At 42.3% G+C, this 20,793-nt stretch overlaps 1 protein-coding gene across 5 annotated transcripts in view; it reads right to left on the reverse strand.

The window, feature by feature from the left end:
* Positions 1–20,793, reverse strand: part of TTC39B (tetratricopeptide repeat domain 39B) — a 513,680-nt gene that overhangs the window by 114,528 nt on the left and 378,359 nt on the right. For 3 of the 5 annotated variants that reach the window (XM_085633819.1, XM_085633811.1, XM_085633829.1), the window contains one exon: positions 2,062–2,193. In XM_085633819.1, coding sequence (XP_085489945.1) covers positions 2,062–2,193 — 132 coding nt within the window. Of the gene's footprint in view, positions 1–2,061; positions 2,194–20,518; positions 20,577–20,793 lie in introns of those variants that run through there. The other 2 variants (XM_085633841.1, XM_085633836.1) reach the window with 1 other exon arrangement.

The raw sequence follows: 20,793 nt of genomic DNA on the forward strand, positions 1-20,793 counted from the left end.
GCTGTTGTACCTGACATGTATCCCTGCACTTGTAGAAACTGTTCAATTGCAGCAAAGTCCTTGCTTAACATCATCTGTAGCAGGTGTTGGAGAGTGACAAGGCCTTCCACAGGGCCTTATGGAACCGAACTCCTATGAAAAGTCGATCTTGTGCAGGCAGTAAATGAGATTACTTGAGATTGAGAACAAATTTGATCTCTTGAATACTTCAACATAGTTGGTTTTTTGATCCCGAGCTTTCAAAAATGAATTAGCACAGATTAGACAGTTTAGGTATGGCAAAATGTGTATAGCTGGCATATGTACAAAGTCAACAAATGAGAGTCAATACCTTTGCGAAGACCCTCAGAGATTCTGAAAAAATAAATGGAAGAGCTGAAAATTGTAATTTTCTCCAAGGGCAAAACAAAGGAACTTCTGCACAAAATGATGAATCAATATTTGGAAAAAGGTGTCTTGTAAATCTAGAGTTGTTCGAAAATCATCTGGAGATGACAGAAGAACAGAACCGGCTCACCACAGCCTTTACTTGGCCTGCTGTGTGGGCCCGTAACACTGTGCCTGCTGCTATTTAATTTGAGCGAAAAACATTTAGGAAGCAGAATACTGACTGGACCAATAACATAGCTGCAATCGATTACATAACAGATGCAATAGCTGTGTACAAATCTTTTTTATTATTTTCATTTAATAATATAAATATTTTTCTAATTTTCCCATTATTTAATATTGAAAAAATTATCATATATATTTCATTGGTTATGTACAATTTAAAATACAGTACATATCATTTGATTCCAAAGATGCAATTTTTTATATAAACCTCATCCTATTCATACATTCCTCCAAATGTTAAGGATTTCATCAATGGATGTATGATGTCTGTTTAATTCAATTTCGTCATGGATGAAGTCAGTAGTTTCCTACGCGCGTTTCGGCTTTAAGCCTTCATCAGGATGCCATGTTACATTCAAATCCTTGAAGCACGAAATCGCTGATATAATATGCCAAATATGTAGCATGGTACGAGTAATTAAAACCACCAGTGTGAATCTTCTTGAAGGGCACCAATCAAAATTAAACAAATTAAAACAGAGTGTCCCTAGTTTATGTCGATAATGAATGGTTCAATAATGGATTCTGCTGTAACTCCGGATTTCGGGTGATTTATGTAAACCGATCGCTAGGCGTGTGATGGCCCTCTCGTCCAGTACCCGCTTCAGTGGTTACATCTGGCAATAACGGATAATCCTTCATGTGGCTGATTTTGGCAATGGTGGTAAACTGCTGCTATATCAAACAGGTGGGCTACCAACATGGAACAATCATGCCCGCTGTATCTCAGCATGATAATTTACAAAACATTTATTTAAACTTACCAGAATCTCCATAACACACCTAGAAAATGGCTAGTGAAAAAAACAGGCCAGCTTCAGAGGAAGAGGCAGTATTATGGGTAAGAGGAGGACTAACATTTTTAGTGTTGATCTGTAAATGACCTGCCTTTCAGTGTAGGGTATACCTCAAGCAGTGAGGAATGTGATGAAGAAGACTTTGACTAAGAGTAATAAAGATTACTGATAAACAATCGAGACAGTATACGAAAGATTTTAAGCCAAAGAGGCACCTTATATAGGAGATAATTAGCAAACCCATTTGTCTCTGAAAAATGTTAGCCTTCTTGTTCAAATGCAAAAAATCAGAAAGGCAGACGATAGTGCATTTTAAAGAAACCTATGGTATGCACTTCTCTTCTGTCTTAGAAGGTCTACAACCTCACAAGATGCACATTTTTCATAGGCTGGAGAACCTCTGTCTTATCTGCAATTCTCCTACCCCCTTATCCCATTTACCCATGTGTAAGCTGGGAAAGTACCAATTAATGTTGTAAACCTTCAATGGGAAACATCAGCGGTCAATGTGCAAATTGGGAAAATTAGAGGATAAGAGCATCTTACGTAAACAAGAAAAGCCAGCACAAAACCAAATGAGCAGTCAGAGTACCACATGAGGCAGCTGCAAGGAGTGCAAGCCGTCACAATTAACAGAAGTCAGGCTTACCTCTGGCATGTATGCAGTGCTTCCTTCATTGTACAGATTGCCATTTGGATGTCCTGATGTTCAAACGTCATGCATGCCTGCATAACTATGATGGAGCTGTAACCAAGGGCATGGTACATGCTGTCTTTAGCCCTGGAGAAGCAAAATACATGTTAAAACTTTCAATGCTGTTCCACACGTTCGGCCATATTAGTTATGATTAGTGTAATCACAGTAGGTGAGTGTTAGGGTTTGGGAGAATTATAGGATATGGTTGTGTGGCCTTAAAGTGGAATAAACTCACAAAGCCTGTATTGGTTCCAGTCAGGCTCACTTGTAAACCTCAATCTCAACCCTGGGTAGCAGTGACTTCTAGCAGCAAGGCTTGACAAAGGAACTTAGTATAAAGCATTTAACAACACCAAACAACAGAATGAGAAAGTCATACAACATGAAAGAGACATGACATCAATTTATAAAACATAGAATATATTTTTATGCATTTTTAGAGTCCTTGATCATCATAATCCACCAAAGGGTTCAAGAGATATGGATTTTAGAAGAAATAAATACTTTTAAATCCAACCACAAACAAACATTGGTCAATAAAAACGTTGCCAACTTTTTTGGTCAGTTGGCTGCCATATATTAAGAAGACACCACCCTGGGTCGGGGGTCACGGTTATTTTCACCACTTCGGACATTTTCTGGATTAGGCCACCCAATAGTGCTGTATCTGGGGGCATTCCCAAACTGTGTGGTAGTATGTTCCCACCATTACCAACCCTCTTCCACAAGCAGTCTCCTCCATTCTGCCCATTTTGGCTAAATGGGTTCTTGAGTAATAAACTCTGAAGAATTTTTAGTTGTATTAGCCTGCACTTACTCGATATGGCCACTTCTTTTGGGGATGACAGGGCATCTCGCCAGTCTTCTTCGTCTATTTCTCCTACATCCCCCTCCCACCTCTCTCTAAGAGCGGCGAGGGGATGCGGAGAGTTATTTATCAATTTCTGGTAGGTCAGGGATATGGCTTTCTTATTCATATGGTCTATAAGAATTCTATCTTCTAATTGAGAGGAGTCCGGGAGGATCTTATCTTTGGGGATCACTGCCTGTAACGCATGTTTTATTTGCATATATCGGAACGTTTCTTTGGTGGAGAGATCATGCTCCTTTTGCATAAGCTCAAATGGTCGTACTTCACCCCTTGACCACAGGTCCCCCACTAGAGATATTCCGATAAGGTCCCATTTGTCAGATCCTTGGTATCTACCCATTGTTCTTAGTATTTCTGCATCCCAAAGCGGTGTATACTGCGTTATCTTATTTTCCAAGCCCATCTGTTTTTGGACCACGTGCCAGAGCTGTACCGTGATTTTGGTCGGGTCCGTTAGGGTTAGGTGACGAGGTGAAGTGTATAGGGCCCTCATGAGTCCCTTTTTCCTCAATACATATCTATCCGTTTGGTATGCAGGGTCTTCGGGCATTTGGTAAATGTAGTGATTAATGGCTATTAACTGTGACGCCCAATAATATTGTCGTATGTCTGGCAGCGCAATTCCTCCATCGTACCAGCCCGAACCAGTTTTTGTTGCGCAATTCTCGCTGGTTTATCTCCCCATATTAACCTTCTCTGTTCGTTTTCAATTGCTGTAAAGTACTTGGATTACACTTGTTATGGTGTGTTCTGCAATATGTATAGAAAGCGGGGGAGCGCCATCATTTCAAATAGTGCCGCTCGTCTTAACAATGAGATGGGCAGCGTCTTCCCATGATGGACATCATCTTGGAGGCGCCTCAGTGGGGGCAACAGATTGCGATTGTAGAAGATATCAGAATCTAGCATTATGAACACTCCTAAATATCGAAATCCGACCATCACCATCTCTGCCTTAACTTTGCCAACTTTTGTATAGATTGAAACAGCTAGTTCGGCGACTCTGACCCTGGGTTGGGCGACCAAATCCGACAGGGCGGAGGTCTAGGAGTCCCAACCTGGCCACCATGGCCTTTTCCAATGATGCTCCTGGAGCTGTACGGTCGATTGGGGTGAAGTGTAGTTGATCCCGCGGTCCATGGGTGGTTTGAGGTGACTTTGACCATGGCACTTGGGTGTCTCACAACGTCCTCTCTGTGATAGTAGAAGGCCGGCTGCGGCAGGGCTTCTGGTCCCTCAACACCGCAGTCACAGTGAATATACTTGGTGGGGGTTAGTGTCTCTCTTGGGCAATGAATCGGCTCTCTGATAGCACTTATGTGTCTGACAGACATGGGTGCAACTTTTGGCCATCTCGTATTGGTCTCTTGGCATGTCTGGCGATGGCCAGTGGCAATCCCTCAGGAGTGGCTGCTGCTTTGTCGGTTTGGGCTTCCTCAGCTTGGATGTCCATGGTGCTATTACAGGAGGCCAGTTAACTGACCCTTGGGGTCACTGCTTCGCTCTGGTGCTGGGAACCAAATTTTCCCTGAGCCAAAAACCAGAGACACAGTCCAATGTCATGAGCCCAAAGTGCAGCAGGTGCAGTCCTTCCTACGGTGCACCCTCACTTCGTGCACCTTCAAAGGCAGCAAGACACTCCTCTGTCGGTCCTCTCTCCAAGTCCATGGGGTACTGAACATTAGGGTGCCAGGTGTGCCCATTATATCCCTGGAGAGTGCCCAGAGAAGACAACGCGGTCACTAGCCAATGGGCTAGTAGGTCCCCTACTCTTTGGTGACAATGTTCCAGCAATGTGTGGTATTACAAAGTCCTAGAGTGCAATATTCTTGCCACTCTGAAGATGTCTGAACTCTTCCTCGATTGTGAGAAGCTTGGTAGCCCACCCAGAGGTGTGGCAACCTAAGGGCTACATATTCACAGGAAAAACAGATTGGGGACGGGTTTCCCCTCTCTGGCCCAATCTCAATCTTTCGGGTGTGTTGACACATGCGACCCTTCTAATGCAGCTTCCCCTTTGAAACTCGCCTTTGGGACTGACACACCTTGCAGCCTTCCTGAGAGAGGAGGTCACACCTCACTCTTCAGTAAATGCCTTTGTTCCTGATCCTGGAAGTTGTTCACACATCTCCCCAGGTGGGCAGAAAGCTCCCTGTGTGTCAGGGCCTTTGTGAGGCCACTGGATTAGCTGGGGCACAGAGTCCCACCTTTCTAAATGTTGCTTAACTTTAAAAGTGACACAAATCTTGACTTGGGCATCAAGTTGGATGTAATGCTACAATTAATTTGATATCTTACAGTACCCAGTTAGGTAGTCCAATTCAGAAGTTAGCCAGGCTGGAGTGTCAGCCTGCAACCCTGTGTTAGCCAATGGTGCTACTAACTTTCCTCAGCAAAACAACAACTTTTAACGGTTTTGCTGCTAAGACATATATAAACCTATAGGTCTATCATAACAATATACTGCTCCCTGCCATAAGGCTCTATAGGCCTTCCTTAGGGGAGACCTACATATAATGTTATGGGAAGGGTGGCTTTGCCATTAGTTTTAATGACAAGGTCAAACAAGCAGTGAAAACACTGCTCTTCCAGTCTGCAGTGGCAGGCTGGAAGCCATTTTGTCATTTGTCACAATCAGAGTGGTAGATACAGGGCTGCAACCCTGCGTGGACATTCTGTCTTACATGCCCTTGGTACCCTGGGTACCATATACTAGGGACTTATAAGTCAGTACTTGCCAATTGGGTATAGCTGATTCAACATAACGCTTGTAATGGGTAATGGGTCAGGTCATTGGCACTGGGCTCTGGTTAGCAGGAGTCAGTGCACTCTCAGAGTTAAAAAGCCAGCAGCTAATAGTCCTAATGAGGGCAAAGAGTGGAGGAAAACCTGCAAAAAAGTCTGTTTCCTTACAGAGAGGAGCGAGCCTACCTTGACCATGAAACATCTTTCTGACTTTTTTTCTTGGGTAGGTAGCATTTGTATTTAGAGGCACCTCACTTTATTCAACCATTCTTCAGTAAATGTATATATTCATATAACGTTAGAATATATCAGACAATATAACCCCATGTGCCATGAGATGCATAAGGAATGGGATAAATAATAATAGCTATACCGGTAAAAAGAGAATGACCTACCATTACTAGCTTACACGTTGACTAAATACTCAAATTTTCTGGCACTCAGGATTTTAAGAAAGGTGGGTTAGAAGTGTCCATGCATGTGACACTTGCACTGTTAGTGGTTAGGGGGTTACTCCTCAAACCTCTCACAATGACCTCCTCATCCACGGAGTCGGGACATGATTCCTGGTTACTTACCATAACAAGAGTGAGTGGCACTCATGCCCCAACCCAAGTGGCCCAGCAAGCTGGGAGTTCGAGCAACACTTTTCTTAAGGCTGGTCTGAGTTCTCTACCAAGGTCATGGGAGACCCCACCTTTCTCTCTGAACTGTATTCAGGCTTCCACTGGAGATCAGTACAAAGAATGGCATGCAAATGATACACTGCAAGTCGTTCAATTAGTGCAATCCCCCATATGTAGTTCTCTGGAGAAAACTGATGGATATTTTAGGGAAAGAGAAGTTTAAAAATAATCCCAAACAATTCAAGCAGCCACATCTGCAGCTTTTCCCTTAATATTAAATCATGACTGAGCACATTAAAAATATATATATTTTAGCTTTAGCCGATGACATAAAATATGTATACTGATACTAACAGATTGACAGGGTTACTGTGGATTTGGGTACAGGCAGGGACAGTTAAGATATTTTTGAATGACAACCTGAAGCCAGAACTACAGCCTACCTCTTACTGGCATGTAAGTCAAGCCAACTCTTCTACATCGGCACTTATTTATTTGTGCATTCGGCAGCCAAACATTATAGGGAGACTGACACGGGTGTCATTTAGATTTTTTTTTAAAAAGAGCCTACCAGTCCAACGGTGTCTCGAAGAAGCCTAATTAAGACAGTAACATGAACAGCGGAGAAAGAAAACTCTGAGAGACTCCACAAATCATGCTGGTGAACAAAGACAGAGAACATGCAATTTGAAATGTTTTCTGTTGTTTAGAAATGTCCTTGTATCAAGCCAACATTGCCTGCTTACACCTTCAATCTCTTGTAGCCCTTGCAGCAGAGTGGTATGGGCTATCTTATCCAAGGCAAAGGAAAGGGACCGCAAAAACTACATGAATAACTGTTCCAAAACGGTCATCTCAATATTGGGAAACAGACTAAGGGCTCACTTTAGATTTTGGCAGGTGGGTACACCATAACAAATGTGACCAAGATCACGTACGCCCTATTACAAGTGGCATAGGATATAATGGATTCGTAATACTAAGGATGGAATGTCCATCATGTTCGTGACGTCTGTCAAACTCTAAACCAGGGATGGAAAACCAGCAAAACGTCGTAATCAAGGTGAAATTACAGCCAAGAGCAAATACTTATTTCCAACAAGTTACACTCAATAGGCTGAAAATATCCTGGTCTTGTAGGTCCTAAAGTTGTTCTTCTAGTAATGAGGACATGGTGGGCTATTTCAGAGGTGGGTATAACTACATTCTTCAGAGAGTTTCTAATTAAGGCAGAAAAATAGAAGCACAGGGAATGGGACACTTCAACAGCACCCTCCAGATGGCAACATGCTGCTTTGAATCCCAGACCCCTGCCCTGACCAAGTCTTTCTAAATCTACATCAAACCTTTGAATTGTCTCATTTGGACTAATAGCTTCTTTTATATGCATGGGGTAGCACTGAGGTTCAGCTGCAGTTGTGGTGGATCGGTGGTGTGAACGTTTATAAATTCCAGGTTTGCAAATGGGCGGTCTGCCAGAATGAGAAACAATTGGTTCAAGTTTGACTCTGGCAAGACAAATTATATGAGTCAATGCTACCCTCTGGGTCACGCCTTCTGGCCAATCAGAAAAAGGGGTAAGCCCCATCCTGAATGAATAGTCAAGATTTTGGCCTCCAACTGTGATACCAGTCTTTCTTTTCTTTCTAGAGTAAATGTTGTTAAGGAGTAATGCTGTTTCACTCATCTTCTGTGTCTATGAAAAATTCAGCGAGTTTTATTGGAAGGAGAATTCTCATCTGCAATCACCCCTTTAATTTGTGCCTGTCTGACCTATGCACTTACGACTCCCATAGTACCTGATGGTTATACCTCATTTTATACACAATGCAGCAGCATGCTTAGTTTGGGGCGCTTGCAGGTTTGTTTATGCTATGCTTTTCAGTTATCAACTTTGTCCTATCTGGGCTATACGGCCCCAGATCAGGTTGCACAGAGGTCTCCCATCACTTATTAGGGCATTGATCAAGAAAGAAAGAAGAACTATACTACCATGCACTTGATGTGGTTACGTTTTCGGACTTGGGTGCACATGATTAGATATTGCTCTTAACTGGTGGAGGACTAGGAGAAGGTCATCCCGCAACTAGGCAAGTTAACAAGGGGTTAGAATCTCTCCTTATAAGAGTGACTTTAATAAGGTGGCACAATGGAATGGAATCAAAATCAACTCTTGTCTCTCTAAACCCACACTAGTTACACTTGTTAAACCCCAACAAAACAGAAATAATACTTTTTTCCCCTTAAAGTGACCACCTACCAATCCAGAACTCGCTCAATCACCTGAATGTACTCAATTGTTCTCTCACTCTGTCCAAATCCACAAAGCCCTTAGACATCACCCTGGACAAGAACATGTGAATGAAGGATCACATCAAAAACTCAGCCAAAGGAGCGATCTACACACTAAAACACTTCAAGAAAATTAAACCATTCATTACCTCTGATGACTTCAAAATGGTAGTACAATCTCTGGTCCTCTCCAAACTGGACTATCGAAATGCCATCCTCACAGGGATGCTGAAAACTCGCCTCGCTCCACTTAGATCAGTTCTAAACATGGCAGCCCGGCTCACGACTGGTAGTAAACAGTTTGAACACATCACACCAGACCTCAAGATCCTCAACTGGCTTCCTATCGAAGGTAGATGTACTTACAAGACTGCCTGTATCACCCACAAAGCCCTTCACACACATACCCCCAACTATCTAGACAGCAAACCTACAAAAGCAGGAAGAACCAGAACTCTGAGAAGCTCCAACTCACTTCTTCTCGTACCTCCCAAACTAAAAAAGGAAATCAGCCCAGACTCCTCTTTTTCTGGAAATGCACCCAGCATATCGAACTCTCTCCTTAGAGATCTACGATGCAACCCCTCATTCTCTTGCTACGAAAGAGACCTGAAACTCCTTATCCTCAACAAATACTTTAACTTGTAAGCAAATTGAACTCTGTTTAAATATCTTTTTTTCTAGGATTATTCCCTCTGTGAGAGTCAGCTATTTGATTAATTTGACTGTCTATTAGGTCTTTCTCTCCTTTAACTCATGTAGTCCTAATTGCGTGCATACGGTAACCACCCTAATTGCCTAACGATTCTCTTTGTATCTATTTATGCTTGTGCTAGTATCTAAGTCTCTTGCATTATATGTCAGCGACTTGATTATATTGTGTTTTTCACAGATATGTAAAGTGCTCTGATACCTTCGGGTCTAGCAAGCGCTATATAAAACCTATAAATAAGGTATCAAAAAACCCAGTCTTCGAAGGGTCTCTAGTAGCAAGGTCTACTATTGCAAAATGATGCAATTATTATTATGCTTCCCTTGAGAAAGGCACCTGAAGGAATGTTTTTTTACAGATGGGTAGGCCAAGGTTTTCAAGAACTGGAGCGTTGAGTTCTTATTTGTGGACCAAAGACCAGTTATCCCTAAACTGCCATATTAGGCCACACTCTTCTGCTTTCTCATCTTTGCACTAACTACGTGTTGACTTCTCTATCTGCTGTGTCTACTTTACGGTATCTGTTAATACCCTTAATCCACTGATATATTTTTTAACCCAAGTCTTTTATTACGATGGAGTTCCTGTAGACAAAACAGCCTAATGGTGCAGTGCCAAATGAACACAAAAAAAAGTAGTCAAATACTCTGAGCATTTTACAATTCACAGAGGTGCTAGGCAAGGTGACCCCGTCGCCCCTCCTCTTTGCCCTAGCCATAGAGCCCCTGGCTGACTAGATGCAATGCACAGCTGCAGTTCTGGAGCTGTGGAGACTGCAAAGATGATAGGATCGCGCGCTAACCCGATAACGTCCCCCTACACCTGTCGAACCCCTATGAGTCAGGACCACGCATATTGAGAATTTTGCCCTCTATGAAGACATGTCAGATCTACACACTAACTGGACCAAATTGCTACTGATTTCCCTTAAGGGAGATTAGGACATGACCAATTGGCAGACCTTGATCCCAATACGCAGACTCCGCTTCTAATACCTAGCAATATATATTGCACGGAAACCAGGTTTGAGCTTGAGCTTCAATCTTTCGCTCCTTATTTCCCTGCATAAAACAAGACTTTCACATCTTCCCATACAAAAGGCTTGGGAAGATAGCACACTTCATTATGATGGTTCTCCCATGCTTTCTTGATGTCTTACACAATTTCCCATTGACGATCCTGCTGCACTGCATATTACTTACTAGCATAGGAGACCAAAGCAGTATACCCCTTGTGGAAGGGCAATGACTTAATCATGTAGCACAACTGGAAGATTTCATTAAATGAGATGGAATAGGCATTACTTATCTGAGCGAAGTCTGGCAGGGATCCTCTATGAAATCTTTCCGGGAGTAACATTCCCAATTTGTCCTTTCTACCATCTAATTCCATAAATTCTTACAGTTGGGACACAAACTCACATACTACCAAATGGAGAAATTGGAATCCCCAAAATTCAGCCCCCTGGAAGCTAAGCTCCCTATGGGATAACTGGGGAAAGGTGGGGTCTCCCAGATCGAAAAATCTTTAGTGATCAATACACTGGACAAATCTGAAGCCTTTAAGCAGGAATGGGAAGCCTGCGTGGGGGGTTTAGATGACTGAAGCAACACACAAATGCCCCACCCCACCCAAAGCCCTGGTCATTTCCTCCAGACTGCAACTCATCCATCTAAGCTACATACATACCACATACCTCACTCCTTGAAGCCTGTGGCAAGCTCAAAAACGGGCTGTGTCAGATTGTCACCAGTGGTCTGAATCCGATGCAGACTTTGACCATGTTGTTTGGGCCTGTCTAGTCATTATGAAATAATGTAAACCTATTGAAATAGTGTTGACAGGTGCCGAAGAAATCTAGGGTTCTGTGCCCTAGAACTGCAATATTGGGCATCCTGGAGGATCTAGGGGAGTCAAGGGTGAGTGCACACTGGTGGGCTTTGCCATGCTTCTGCATAAGAGAGACATTGCTCACAAATGGAACACTGAGCAGCCACTCGAACTCTTGGCATGGCTGACAGCAATTAAATGGTGCTTGAAGCTAGAAAAAAACAATATACCAAGCCCATGGCTGCCCACTTAATCACTGTAAAATATGCGTTCAATGGTGGAACTAGTTCATGCTAGTCAATGCGGATGGCAATGTATGATAGTTTCTCAGGTATTGATTTCTTTGGTATGGACGACTGTATGATGATCGACTGGTGGGACGACATTAGTTTGTTTCTTTGTCATTTTGTTTTGCAACTTCAAAATAAAACCTTTGTTATAAAAAACAAGAATAGTGGTCAAGGGTATCAATATAGACATCTCCTTACTCTGAAGACTTTTTCCATACTCCAAATTCTGGTCCTGACAAAGAGCCGTTCTCATGGCATATCTTAACTGCTATAGCACTAGCTATACAGGTCTCCTCATAAAACTCATTGCAAGGTTGTAATGGCTATAGAACCTTCAAGAGGCTGCAAGGTGGGGAGAGAGCTCTTGGCCCCGTACTGAGAGCAGAACAAAACCATAACTGGTTCAGGAAATCTCAGAACACTGAGCTATTTAGACTCGGCCCAACTGATGTTTGCACACAATTAGGGTCATAACTCAAAGAATATTGAACACTGTTCCTACTTCACCATGTGCTTAATTTGGGACAATGGTTGCAGGTTGGGCCCACCAACGCCTATTTTTGGGAGCGGCACTTATTTTTCCTCAGTAAACTTTGACCCAGATCAAGAGAGTGGAACACACACAGAAGGTGGTGGGAGAAGGCGGAAGAGAAAGATGGAAAAACAGTGACAAATGGAGAAACCAGGGACAAATAAATGTGTAGGCATGAGTTTGGAGGGCATGGAGTGTCTGGTAATGGATTAAAGATCCATGAGGGGGAATCGAGACTATGCACTCTTGGTATTCAGCACCAGGACCTTCTGCACAGCTGTCGGCACCTTCTGAGCAATTATTTTGGCCCACTCACTTTTATTTTACAAATTAAGCACTGATCATCTGGTCGGTCTTCAACATCCCCATTCCCTACACAAAGCTGTGTTTATTGTAAAAAAACATAGGTTGCAACAACCGTATAAAAAATAAATATTAATTACAATCACTCCAAAATATTAAGCAAATACAGAAAAATATCAACATAACTAATTACAAACATCTTATACCTTTGGTTATTATTGTTATTAACATATGCAGCCACTTTGTAGGAGCTGCAACTTTTTTAATGCTGAGCCCTAACATCCTCCAGAGCTCAACAAAAATGCACATGTTCCAGTAACTCAATACCTGTACCCCAAAAACAGCATCTTGAGTGACTTAGTCCAGGCCCCAATAGTCTCAAGAAGCTACATGAGGTAAAGCAGAGTGTGAATGTATTTATGCTTCAGCAGAGGTATCTCTATATACTATATAAGGCAAGGCTACCTTCCCTACTATAATTAACATAGTAAATCGTATAACTTGACAATAAAGAGAAAGCGCGTTTCAAAGCCTCATTAGATTTCTTAAACACTACATGCTTAACCAGGCTTTTAGGAATACAATATGTGACTTGAGGATTATTGAATGCATTAGCAAGCTCTAAGCAAACCAACTAATTCATTACAAAAAAACACAGCCCTTACAAAACATTTTACTGATGACTGCATTTTGAACTAGCCTAATAAATGTGACAGAAATTTCCCAATAATTGCAAAGCAAAAAAAGAAAATCATCAAATCAGCACTCGGGGTGGGCAGAACTTGCAGAGTTTCACTCCAAGGAATTCTGCGGAGTTACATGAAAAACTCTGCAAAATTCAGTGGATTCCGCAAATAGGCGGAATTAGGTACGTCGCACTAATTTTTCGTGCCGGGAGTTCGATCTGCTCTGGAAAATCTGCACGAACGGCACCACACAGCGCACCAGACGGAACTGCTTCTCAAGTTAACTTTGCTGCCGCTCAAGTAGATTTTTTACTCGAGCACAACCGGTCACGACTGCCCCAACCGCCCGCATTGAGGAAATGTCACCAGGTACCCTTCTACCGACTAAAATTGTGCTAGTGGATGCCAAATCTCACTCATAAACTTACCATTGGTGGACCGTGCGTGAGAAAAAACTCTGCTACGATACAATTAGAATTTGTAGAAACTCCACATTACAAGTGGTCAAAACTATGCTAGCGGAGAAAGATTTATCTCACACACCTAATCAACACTACAAGCTGCCTGGTATTCATGAATTTATGGGAGTAAACTGGAACCACCATATCAGGTTTTAAAAATAAACAATGGTTTACTACAAGGTTAATAAGTTAGTCAAAGATTTCGTCTTGGCTGTCAAAAAACAAACCCGTTTCAGGTGAAGCTCAAAAAGGACAACAAGGTCTTTGTTCTCTGAAACATAAGCAAGAACATGATAACAATATACCATGATCTTTAAAAAGTAGAAACTCCAAAAATCATCACCTGTTTTGTTTTTTTAATCTGAAGAGCATTACCTGTCACAGAGAGCTGCAAAGCACTCAACAAAAGTTGAAGTCATACAACAGTATAGTCGAAAACTAGCGGGTCAACTGTATTGCAAATGGTCTACATGTTGCTAGCACTGAAGGAAAGGAGGAGGCCTTCTTGTGATAATCTAGATAGATAGTGTAAAGAATTGGATTATTGGTTGAGAGGGGCAGAAGCCCCACTCAAATTATAAGCACAATGCTTGTGAGGGTGAACCACAAAAGTCACGAAAGTAACCTGTTTTTAATGATCTGGTAGCTTGACACAAAGCAACCAGGCCTAATTTAGAGGCAATGTATAAAGAATTTATGCAGTACACAAACTATGATAAAGTGAAAACACAACAACATAAATATCCCAAATGAATTTAGAAAAACAGAGTACATTTCAATAAATAAAACAACACTAAAACAAATAAATCCGATCAGTAGAAACAGGCAAATGCAATTTCAAAGCCTTAAGTAAAAGTAGCACCAAAAAAAATAAAGCGCCAAAGAAGGAAATCTGGTCGCACCAGACTGATAAAAAGTCATGAGTTTAGGCTGACTGCAATAGAGCGTGGGCCAAATACAGGACCGAATTTAGCCCGCTGGTACTTGGTTGTACTTGGGTGAGATGCGAGTTCATGCATCGCCCTGCATCGAGCTGCATCATGCTGCATCAGCTCAGACGAGGCCCATGATCAGGAGCTGTGAGGTGCTGCGATGCATGGTCCTGTGTCAAGTTGTGTCGAGTAGCATTGGTTCCTAGGAGCCTCCAATCAGGAGTTGCGAGGTGTAGCGATGTGAGGTTCTGCGCTGGTTTTGAGGGAATCCACAGTAGGACAAGGAGGAGTACACTCTGATGACAGCCAAGAGTCTAGGATCTGGGGGCAGCTATTGGGGATCAGGACTCACTCGAGCAGAGGCCAGCAGCAGGGCACAGGGCCTGTTCAGCTGGACAGAGGAAGGAGAGGTCTCTGGAGCTTATGTACCTCTAGCTAGCTCACACAAGAGGCTAGGCAGTTAGCCCTTGCAGTCACTTTGCTTGTCCTAGGTTAAAGAAGTATGTAATTGTGCCTTTTGCCAGTATCCTGTGTCACATGACTGTGAATCGCTCTGCTGTTAGGGTCTGTGTATTCCTCCCAGGCAATGACACAAAAGGAGAATAGGTGTGGACAGGATGGGACATCTTGCTAAAATGGGTGGAGATGGAGCGGTACCTAGCCCCACTTACCTTTCAAAGGGCCTTGCCTTCAGCACACACATAGGAACCAGAAACTAGTCTTTTTCACCCCAGACATTTTGAAGCCTTGACAGGGTAGGGGAAGAATCTTCCAGAACCAGATGTGGGGGTAGTATAGGTAGTCTCCCTAACTTCAAAGGCTGGCACCGTGTATAAATATTGTACCTTCTGAACCACTCATCAGATCAGTTCTGGACCTGTGGAAGACTCAGAAGAAGGACTGCTCTCTTGCCCTGCTGCAGGAAGATCTGCCTTGCTGCCTGAGGAAGGAACACATTGTTAGGATAAACAAATGCCAACTTTCTAAAAGTTCAGGCTGGACTGTTTCCATGAGGCACAGGGTCAACACTGATTTGCATATGGCTGGGTTCAAACTGGAATGGCATGGTGAGCAAAAAAACGATGGATTTAGGCTCATGGTATGCTCAGGCGTGAGTCCTGTGCTCTCCATGCCACTGGAATCAAGCTATCCTGGCTGAAGAGGGGTGAAACCCTGAAACTGGTCCTAGGATGCTTGTTTCCAGTCCAAGGAAGACCTGGCTTGGCAGTTCGGGCTGGACTGTTCCCATGAGGCACAGGGTCAAGACTGATTTGCATATGGCTGGGTTCAAACTGGAATGGCATGGTGAGCAAAAAAACGATGGGTTTAGGCCCAGATCTCTGTACTGGGGTGAATGTATGACATTGTTCTGCATTCTGTCCATCAACTGTTGTTTTTGCATTTGTCACCCCGAGTGGGACGGGTATGCTCAGACGTGAGTCCCGTGCTCTCAATGCCACTGGAATCAAGCTATCCTGGCTGAAGAGGGGTGAAACCCTGAAACTGGTCCTAGGATGCTTGTTTCCAGTCCAAGGAAGACCTGGCTTGGCAGTTCGGGCTGGACTGTTCCCATGAGGCACAGGGTCAAGACTGATTTGCATATGGCTGGGTTCAAACTGGAATGGCATGGTGAGCAAAAAAACGATGGGTTTAGGCCCAGATCTCTGTACTGGGGTGAATGTATGACATTGTTCTGCATTCTGTCCATCAACTGTTGTTTTTGCATTTGTCACCCCGAGTGGGACGGGTATGCTCAGACGTGAGTCCCGTGCTCTCCATGCCACTGGAATCAAGCTATCCTGGCTGAAGAGGGGTGAAACCCCGAAACCGGTCCTAGGATGCTTGCTTCCAGTCCAGGAAGGACTGGGCTTGGCAGTTCGGGCTGGACTGTTCCCATGAGGCACAGGGTCAAGACTGATTTGTATATGGCTGTATATGGATAATCGTTTATCTATTTTTCACAGACAGTAATTCTACACTGAGCTTGAAACAAACTAGGGCACATTTTCTGGCCCAGGTCTAAACCTTAGGTTTATAAAAATCTACAAATATTAAAAAACTAGTCATACAGTGATCCGTCCATAGCAGGATGAAACTTCAATCGATGTGGACAAGACCATCTCGATCCCAAATTTAGATAAGTGGAAAACTAAAGATATTGTGATATTCCTTACATAGCGAACATGTATGTGCTTGACTATGATTGATATCATATTCTGATAGAAGAGGGAAACATACAAATTATACTCAAGATTTTATTCCAAGAACAGTCCTCTAAAGTAGAATTTGTAAAAAATATAAAGAGAGCTCTGCTAAGCAAGAACATTTTCATACTAAGGCTTCAAAGTCTCCTCCAAAAATGAAGACTTTCTCACCAACTCTACGACCTGATGTGTTTGTTCATAAGAGTTTAAAGTCTTCAGGTATAGCTGACTTGTTTAACCATGTTCCAGTTAGGCAGCTAAAGTCTCACTGACCCTTGCTTAGAAGATAACAAAATCTGAACTGAATGTAGTGGGAGGGAGTGGACATGTAAAATATTTTGTGCTTTGGGCTTCTGGGCCATCACTACCCAGAGCCATGCCTCAAAATAAGAGCTGCTACCATTGTTACTTATTGTTATCCTAATTTCCCTAGTAATGTTATGTAAAGAGTTAGACACTTGATAATTGCTGTAATAAAAGCAATACACAGCGATACGAGAGTAAAATACTTACCATCTCGAATGCCTGTTAGTAGAAGGGCAGCGTCATGCAGTGACGGGCTTGCCTTTGGGACGCAGCATTTCCTGCTATAAAGTTAATGTAAGGCTTGCATATGCCTAGTGAAGTCACAAACCTAGATAGCTAACCTCCAAGATGGCACCACAATACGATTGCTCCAAATCCTGTTATGCTCTTTCCCCACAGTCACTGAGAAATAAGGTGATGGCAGACTAAGAGCAATATAAACTAATAAACCTCCCTAAAAACAGTCCATACAAAATCTTAAACTGATAATAGAATGGTGACCTTCCTCTAAAATGCATCAAACATGAGCTAAGATTGCAAGCAATAGAAACTCTTAAAGCAGAAACAAGAAACTTAGCAGCAGCAATGCACAATATCTTGTGCATCAGTCACCACTTAAAATTTGCCTGAAAAAGATGACCTCATATAATACTATAAGGGCCAGATGTACGACCCTTCCAATTTGTGAGTCGCAAATTGCATCGTTTTGCGACAGTATTTGCGATTCCGAATGGGGTTGCAAAGTGCCTGCCTCATTAATATTCATGAGACAGGTGCAATTTACGACCCCATTGGGACTGGCTTGCACTCCCAGGTATGGTGGCCTGCTGGGGTCAGCAGACCACCATATCTGTGACTGCTTTTTAAAATAAGGCAGTTTTTTTTACTTTTTAAAAGCTGCCCGTTTTCCTAAAAGGGAAACAGGATACATTTTAAAAAGAAAAAGGAAACGTTACTGTTTCATTTTTTAAGAGTAGGCAGTGGTCAGTCACAATGGAAAAGGGGTTCCTCTGGGGACCCCTTCCTATTTGCGAGTGGCTTACCACCCATTTGAAATGGGTGTTAAACTGCAACAGTGCAAGTCGCTATTAGGAAGGGACGCCCTTGGCAAGCCCCTTCCTAATAGCGAGTCACAAACTCTATTTTGTACGTCAGTAATACGTTACTGACTCGCAAAATAAGGTTTGTAAATCGTGCAGACCTAAGAATAATGGTGTGATTCCATTGACCTCCATTAATTCACTCAAGTGTCGCTTTGGGTAAAAGCGTGTTTCAATGTTTACATCACCCAATTCCTCATAAAATCAAAGGAAAAACAAATATTCTCATTGAGAACTTTTGACTTTTTAATTTTGACAAATACATTCCACTTTTTGCAAAAACTTCAAAAAAACAATTTCTCCACTGATACCATAGCAATATTCTTTCTTTGACTCTAATTAATACTGAATCGAATACCAAATTGTTTAAGGAGCTTCTTTGGTGGTGCGAATGCTGTGAATCACAATAGCTCCATCTGATGTAAAGGCCTTCAGTCTTTGTGGTCCAAGCAGGTGATGGAGTCACCTGGGTGGCTGAGCTAATCCACAATGGTTTGTGAAGATCCATTAAGCCAAGTTTTTATTAGGAACCTGAGATCAAGATTATATGTAACAAATGAGCCAACAATCTCTGTATGGTGTTTGACTGTTCATGTGTAGCCGTGAAGTAAAGGTGGAATCCAGAGGAATCTCAGTTGGATTCCTGGATCCGATATTTCTCCAGGGCGTTGATGCAAGCATTTGAGGTGATCTGACCTATAACATCTTTAAAGCTTTGACCATCTTATAGTTATGGGGTGGTGTGGTGAAAGTTGTCAGGAAGGGTGGGGTTCTGTGTTGCTTCTTGAGATGATTTGGATAGCTATGGATTTGTTCCAGGCGAAGTAAGTAGTATCTCTTTTTTACCTCTAGACACCAGGCGTGTCTTTCCATGGCAGCAACAGATGTTGACAGACAGTAGTTTGAGTATGGCGAAGAGAATGTCCAATTTGATTACTAAGGAAATAATATATGATGCAAGAGTGATAAGAAAAAACACCTGTAGCAGTGCAGTGATGGAACAAGGTGGTGCAGTTCTGGGAGAAGTACGAGGAACGCAGGAGAATGAAGGATTGGAAGCAGGGGGTAAAAGGAGGAGGGTGAGGAGGGCTCAAAGTCCCTAGTGGCATAAAGTGGCTGTATTGGGGTGAGACTTAACATTTCAGGTGTCTAGAAGTGTGTAGCTGTGCAGGTCAAGCAGGTCTACATTTTTTAAAAGTGACCAGCGCTACTGGAATCATGTGATTCTGCAGCTGCGGTATTTTCTATATAGTTATGGATTAGGTGAATTTGCCACATAATCCATCATGTTCTGCAAAATTTGCAAATGTTAATGAAAATATGTTTCTAGCTCAAACAGGTTAAAAGTTACTAAAATGTTACCACACATGTCACACAGTAGCGGTCCTTTTTTGGGCTGAGACAGGTAACCTTTCACTGCAGATTGTTTTATTGAGATATCAAACTGATAATTATAAGGTAAAAAAAAATTCCCAAACGGTATTACCTTGTGTAAGCATGGCAAAATAGTGAAATGATCCTGCTTTAAAATGTGATGCATTATGCCACATATTTTGCCTTTTCTTATTGCATAATTTAGGAAACACTGAATTATTTGGTCCTTCCCGCCAAATAGTTGCAGTAGCCCAGTCAGAGACTAAATAGGTCATTTAGAGCATGCATGAGGCTCTGCCAGATTGGCAGGGGTCTTCCTCACCCCCCTCCCATCAGAAGACCACCCCCCATAGTTGGAGATCCCCCACAAAGAAAGCAGGCCTATTTATCTAAGGTACTTCTGACAGTGCAGAAGCAAACATTCAAAGCAGGTATTTATTTCTGCTAAATAAAAAAGCAATGACCAATTTGTGCTGATAATTTCCTCCCAGTGCGTGAGGGTCATTTCTGTTTCCTGTTTAGGATCTCAGGATTTCCATGGAAGTCCTGCAGAAAATGGCGAAACTGCCCTTAATAGAACTGACTACCATTTGAAGGTTTTGGCTAGTGGAGTCAACTGGAGTTCTGCCAGCAATCACCAGACACTCTCTAAATGGGGTGGGCAAATAGCAAATGCACTGAAATAGGCGTTTGCAGCTTTTTGCGCAATGCTCTACCAAACTTTAAATGGCCCCTTAAATCACATTTTTTCTATTGTGTAAGATGAACATAGTCAAACCAGCATTGAGTTACGTAGAAGAGGAAATGGTTATCTTATGATGAAAAGGAGTTTTAAAAGCTGGGAGATTTAGTGATGCAAGCATCTTAAAGCGCAACACACTAATGGATCAATATCTATTTGCTATCAGAATTCGTAAAACTTGTGTGGTGTGTGTTTAAACAAATACTTTGTGTGTTTGTGTGTTCATGGCTAGCTATGAAAGAATGCAGAATACAATCTAAAAACAAATCTAAAAACAATTACCTCCAAAAATTAAATTAATCATCCAGTTTACATAAGGAATTGCAAATTCTTGAACTTAAAGTTTGTTAATAAATATTAAGTTAACGTTTTTTTAAAACGCTTGAAACACTATGAAACTTACACCAGCATTTTGTTATCTTCGGTGGTGAGATTCATATGTGGCAAAGAGCCCACAGTCCCAGCCCTGAGAGAGAGTAAGCAAGATATAGAGTATAATCATGGACAACTGTTGGTAAACAAATAGGATACCCAAATTTCTTATTCAATTCTAAAGGTTTCCGTTTGTTTGAATATCTTCCAATTTAGATTATATGCCTCACCCTCATGCCTTCAAGACGACAAGACGTTAATCATACTTTAGCCCTCCAAAAGGGGGCTCTAACAACCCAAATGGGA

The sequence above is a fragment of the Triturus cristatus genome, chromosome 2_1, assembly GCF_964204655.1.
Source record: "Triturus cristatus chromosome 2_1, aTriCri1.1, whole genome shotgun sequence".
Lineage (NCBI taxonomy): Eukaryota > Metazoa > Chordata > Amphibia > Caudata > Salamandridae > Triturus > Triturus cristatus.